Genomic DNA, 5,957 nt, shown 5'->3' with positions numbered 1-5,957 from the left:
GGGTTTTGTTCGGGGACCCTGACCCTAGCCTCTGACTCAAAAGTCTGACCCACGAGGCAGTGGGAGAGTGTGGGGTTTTGTTCGGGGACCCTGACCCTAGCCTCTGACTCAAAAGTCTGACCCACGAGGCAGTGGGAGAATGTAGGGTTTTCTTTGGGGACCCTGCCCGGAGCCGACGACTCAACAGTCTGACCTGCTGGGCTGCAGGGGGTTGGCCTAACCCGAGGGCGCAGGGAATAAGGCATTACTGTCTCATTCTTGATGCGGCTGCGCACGGAAGGTGCCTTTTGAGCAGCACCAGGCTCTTTGGTTTTAAAGGTATTTCGACCGTATTGGATAATGCGCCGGCGATCGGAGTGTGCGGTTCTTGGGGCCGACCTTTTCTAACCCGTCCTTCCTCAGGGGAAAGCAGCATCGCTGCTTCTATAAATATGGACATGCTGGTCGCCTGGGGGAAACACCTTACTGCCTTCACACTCCTGTCGCAGAGGACAGTACGACTTTACCCCCAGACCGCCTCGTAGCACGATTACTCGTAGTACGGAGTCTCGCTGCTCTTGGTCTGGCTGCTCCCCTTTGGCCTTCCTGGCATGGTTGCACCTTGTGGAACGAAGTTCCAGCCAGTGTAGCCTGCGGGATCGCTGCAGCACTCGAGCCCGACCACCACGTCAAGGTGGCAGCTTTAGGTCGAGAGAAATCAAGTGTGGAATATCTGTATTGAAACGTGAGAAGGCATAAGGACTGGACGGTGTGTATCCAGTCCTCTTCAAAGGAGTATCTGGTGACCTATCTAACAAAGCCGATTGGCGCGATGTGGCAGTGACTGCAGAGCGAAATTGTTCCCCACAAATTCTTGGCCCTAAGGCGCTGTACGCCAACTCCCGCGGATGTGTGACGGTCTATGAGAAGCTCCAGCTCAAGTTCACCACATCAAGTGCTCTCATGCAAGGCTGTCTTCTTCCATCTTTCCTATCCGATTTATTCATTGATACGATCACGGAAGACTCACTACCAGCCTCTAATGGGGTCGGAGTTCTATCGGGACATTCACTTACAGATGTCGAGTACGCAGACGAAATAGATATTTTTGGATCTGACGCTGTCGTATTGTAAACAATTAAATAATGTAAATAATTCTGCCTCACGGTTTGGCGTGTGCTTCACACCTGCAAAGTACAAAGTGTTTGCATATCAAAGAAAGAAAGAAAGCGTTCAGCTGTGGCACCCTTCCGGTGCCTAGCTGCCATGCCACCCGAGGGAAGCATGAGGGCTGGGATACTGTCAGGTTGCCCAAGCCTAGACAGGGGAAGTCGAGTGGCGGAGGTCGGATTCGAACCACGGACCTTCCGGCAGTAAATTCGCGCTCTAACCACTTGGGCCATCTCGCTTGCATATCAGCCGAACTAGTAAACAAATTTGTCTACCTGGGCAACTGTATCACTGCCGGTGCCCTCGCGAAAGATGATACTTCCATCCGAATTGGGAAAGCCAGATCAGCATTCGTGACATAATACATTAAATCTCAGTTGACGTTGTGTGCTTCGTGCACTCCAGAAAGTGGCCCTCCTTTTGGTCGCTGTCTAGGAACAGCCAAATTCTCAGATATGTCGTTTCACCTCTTAGTTGCTTTGGTTACAGACGCCGAATTGCTGAACACCTGATGACCGCCCCTAACGTATGCCTGGTCACGTCCACCTCTGAGTTTCACAACCTGTTGGGATATTGTGCCGCACAGAACAAACTAGTCATTATGGATTTCTTTGCCGAATGCTGCCAGTCCTGTCAATGGATAGCGCCCTACTTCCACCAGTTATCGCAAGATTTTTGGCCACGCGATGTGCTTTTCGCCATGGTTGATTGTAACCGATCTCAAGATTTGTGTGTGCAGGAGTTTGTCTCTGTATTTCCAACATTTAAATTGTACAAAAATAGGGAATGTGTGGGCACTGTACGCGGTAGGTTACCGTGTTGCACAGTAGTGTCGTCATCTAACCAACCTGACCATAGGTGCAGATCCATTAAAATTGCTTCAGCTACTGAACAAGTATGCCACAAGTCCTGTGGTTGTGCAACTTCGCCAGTGTGAAGATGCCCAGGTGCGAAACGTTACCGCCCGGTTGCTGACACACTGCCTGGTGAACCTCCTTTCCACACGAGCTATTGTTCCGACGGATACAGAGGATTTCCATCAAATGCCTCGTTATTTTCCCGGAATGTTGGAGTGCTTATTGTTCTGTGGATATGCGGTGAGTTGCCTCTGAATTTCGAATAGATTGGAGTAATGTGGTATCTGTAGAATCCGTTCGCTTCTGCACTACACCTGATCACTTTTTCTCTTCATATAGATGTGGGACCTATAATACACTTTCTTACCTACATCCATGCGTTATGCTCATTGTATGCACACTTTTATGTGCGCATATCACCTCTCATTCATCGTCAGATGGGAAGGTCCACCAGAGAAAGTGCCGCTAGTTCATGCTGTGCGACTTGATGTTTATCTGGTCAAAAATTAGGTTGGTCCGTACACATTCTATCGTCTGCTAGTTCTTCTTAGTTCGTTTTGTTTATTAACAGTTTACCCGTAGTGATTATCTAAAGAACGTTCAGCTGTAGCATCCCTTCTTTGCCTAACTGCCATGCCACCCGACGGAAGCACGAGGGCTAGGATACTTCCAGGTTGTTCTGGCCCAGATGGGTGAAGTCTAGATGTAGATGACGGTTTTAAACCGTGGACCTTCTTGTCAGTTACTTCACGTTCTAACCACTGAGCCATCTCCCCCTGTATCTGACAGCTCTTATCTTAAACCGACACTATTAGACTACATTAATGAGTCATCTCGTATGGTCTTCATCCGTTTGGGTTGGTTAAGAATTCTTGTGATTTACCTCTATCTTGTTTTCGCCTGCTTTCCCTTGTTTTCAGCAACGAGGTGATTATTTGGAGCCACTCCCAGAGTCATCGATTGATAAAAATTTTGTCCGAATGATATTAGATCAACTCAGACCCTTTTCCGTGAGTTTATTTTCTTTCTCACCTTAAGTCCGATAAAATTGGCCTATCGATTATGTCATTGTGATTATTCTGTGTGCTTGTCGAGGCTGTTGTCTCAGTTTATTGCTGACATTTGTTTGAATTTTCAACACGACCTTGCTCACTTCGTTTTATTCCTTTTACCATCTCATGGCGGTATCGGTTCACGTTCGTCTATTTATATCAAGGTTTTTGTAAGACTTTCCTATAAGCCTGCTCCAGTGTCCTTGCCGACATCGAAGTAACGGTTGTATGAGCGCGAAGGTCTGCTCTCCAAACACTTTCAACCTTGACACGCAGGTAAAAGGTACATCCAAATATGTTCAGAAATTTTAAAATTGCAACTGTGAGCGCACATGCCACGCTTGACTTTACAGTGATTGGAATAGCCTATCGCCCCAGACGGAACGCCTTTATGAAGCGCAAATTGTGGCAATCGAACGGAAGAAATAGGTTTTCTTACCTGTCTTGCCTCGCTTCGTTTCGTGTCATTGGTTCCAATTACATGCATACGTTCCTCTTTCTAAGTACTTATAACATGACTTCCTCCTTCCAATGAGCTTACAAATGACTTAACCCAGTCATAAAATGCACTGTTTTCAGATGCACTATCCGGAAAACTGTTTTTAAATAGCATCACAAGTGTCCTACTGTATCAACAGAACATCACTCAATAAGTCCTGGTATCTTTACGGCCCGCTTCTTAGCCAGTTTAACTTGAACTGTAACAAAAAACATCCGGAAGAGTACAAAACGAATGTCTCGAATGGAATGATTTCCACATTAAGCAGGTGGGTGACTAAGTTTTGATGAGCCCCTGGACCTTGCCTTAAGTACTGCTGAAGGCTACTCTTTGATTTGCCTCACTGATTGTCCTGCTTTCCCGTGAACGAGAATCCTGTTCGGTAAGTGCAACCCTCTATTCTAGGCGCCACACTTACTACGCAGAGGGTAGATATCTCTTGATGGTAAATATTACACTAGTAAGGTTGTAGTGCGTGCAATCATTACCGTCTAAGTTATGTTGATTATCCAAAACGTCTGTATGTAGATCCGATTGCAATGCCCTAGGAGGCTAGGACCACTTAACTTCCGTACAACCACAGCTGATTATAGACAGAAATATGGCCTGTCAAACAGTGCACTGAAGACAGGCGTACTATCGACTTGGTGTTTGTGATATACAGCGAGTGCAGGCTGTCCGAGTACTTAATCCCAGCTGGTTCAGCTGTTTATAAATGTCACATCTTAATGAACTTCGTCGTTCAAGTTGCCCATCAGTATGTCGGTATGCCATTTTGGTCAGCTGTTGGATCTTGTTTCAGTTCAACTGCTCGTCAAGCCTCTTGCTGGATATTCCGTTATACACCCCAATACATTGTTAAGTTCTCTGTCCCTGCAAGCGCTATTCCACATGTGGAAAAATTCTTTTCAGTAGTGTTTGGGTTTGTTCTGTTTGAGCGAAATTGATCTGCCGATTGTTACAACCGGTTGCATGATCTGAGTCCAGGGGACTGTGTGCCGGGTATAGTAACTTGGGGGGGGGGCGGGGCGAGATGGCCTAAGGGGTTGGAGCGCGAATTTACTGACCGGAAGTTCCGTGGTCCGAATCCGACTTCCGCCACTCGACTTCCCCTGTCTAGGTTTGGGCAACCTACCAGTATCCCAGCCCTCATGCTTCCTTCGGGTGGCATGGCAGCTAGGCACCGGAAGGGTGCTACAGCTGAACGCTTTCTTTCTTCCATAGTAACTTGTAATTCCTACTGCAATCCATCCCTTCATCCATACACACTGACGTAGACGGGGGCAGCAAGATTGTCTGATCTCTATCTCGCAAATGCAATTCCTACAACTCCCCAGTGAGACCCATGTGAGTGTGGTTAATCTACATAACACAGAAGGTAGTGAGGTGTAGCGAATATACACTCATTTGCAAACTAATTTGGTTTTCCAAGAGACTCACCTGGAACCTAGCGGAATCTATCGTTTGCGATGTTTCCAGGTAACTGAATGTGCTGCGCCAGGCCGCCTCATGTTTCAGTCGCTACGATATTCGAGATATCGCGATACATGTATATTCGTAGTGCACTACTCATAAGGTTGCATAAGGTAGACAGCCCAAGACCTGTTTCGCCCTTCTTGGGGCTCATCAGGTAGGCGCAGTCCCCGAATTTCCATCAACCTCATGTTCTGCCTGGAACCAAATGGCTCGAAATTAGCGAAATACACTCATTTGCAAACTAATTTGGTTTTTCGAGAGACTCACATGGAACTCAACCTGAATCTCTCGTTTGTGATGTTTCCAGGAGGGTGTAGTAACGTTATTGGCATGTGATACCGATAAATTCATGCTCACGATTTTTGGGGTCACTTATGAACCAATTCTCCGTCTGTTATAGTAGGATAACCTTCGGACTTGAAAAACACTCCGCGAGAGGGCTCAATTTTTTTGTGGGGGCGGATATTATAAGACGACGAATGTATTTCGATTCTATTCCAGTCCTCAGTACCATACTTTGCTACATGAATTTATCTCACAGTATGTTTTGCTATGAATCGTTTTCGCATCCATTTAGCAGTGATTCTAACCGGGTCGGTAAACGTTTCGAACCTGTTGTCGACTCTCGGTCTAGTCCGATACGAACCAGGGGTATCCTGTGGTTTGAAGTACTACTGCTAGCAGGACAACACTTAAATGTTTACGCAGGACCCAGTTTCAAACTGTCACGCCCACATATTGCCATCGTTAATAGAACCGCCAACATAGCTCAGTTTGCGGTAACCTGTGTGGCACACCTATATCTGGTTAGCCTCATGTTAGTAGTGTGTTTCAATCATGTTCTCACTTGATTTGACTTGAGTAGATTGTTTCTTTTTCAGCAGGAAAACCCGAGGCCGGTGGTCCAACCCCAGTCATCGAGTC

At 46.7% G+C, this 5,957-nt stretch overlaps 1 protein-coding gene across 1 annotated transcript in view; it reads left to right on the top strand.

Annotated features, from left to right (window-relative positions):
• Positions 1 to 5,957, top strand: part of T265_06621 (hypothetical protein) — a gene marked incomplete at both ends in the record, with an annotated part of 31,354 nt that overhangs the window by 5,207 nt on the left and 20,190 nt on the right. The window contains 3 exons of the mRNA XM_009171934.1: positions 1,603 to 1,955; positions 2,008 to 2,246; positions 2,927 to 3,016. Of these exons, the coding sequence (XP_009170198.1) occupies positions 1,603 to 1,955; positions 2,008 to 2,246; positions 2,927 to 3,016 (682 nt within the window). The remainder of the gene's footprint in view (positions 1 to 1,602; positions 1,956 to 2,007; positions 2,247 to 2,926; positions 3,017 to 5,957) is intronic.

The sequence above is a fragment of the Opisthorchis viverrini genome (assembly GCF_000715545.1).
Source record: "Opisthorchis viverrini unplaced genomic scaffold opera_v5_140, whole genome shotgun sequence".
In the NCBI taxonomy this organism is placed as follows: domain Eukaryota; kingdom Metazoa; phylum Platyhelminthes; class Trematoda; order Opisthorchiida; family Opisthorchiidae; genus Opisthorchis; species Opisthorchis viverrini.
The sequence above is the reverse complement of the archived record's forward strand: the minus strand, read 5'-3'. Positions and strand labels throughout refer to the sequence as shown.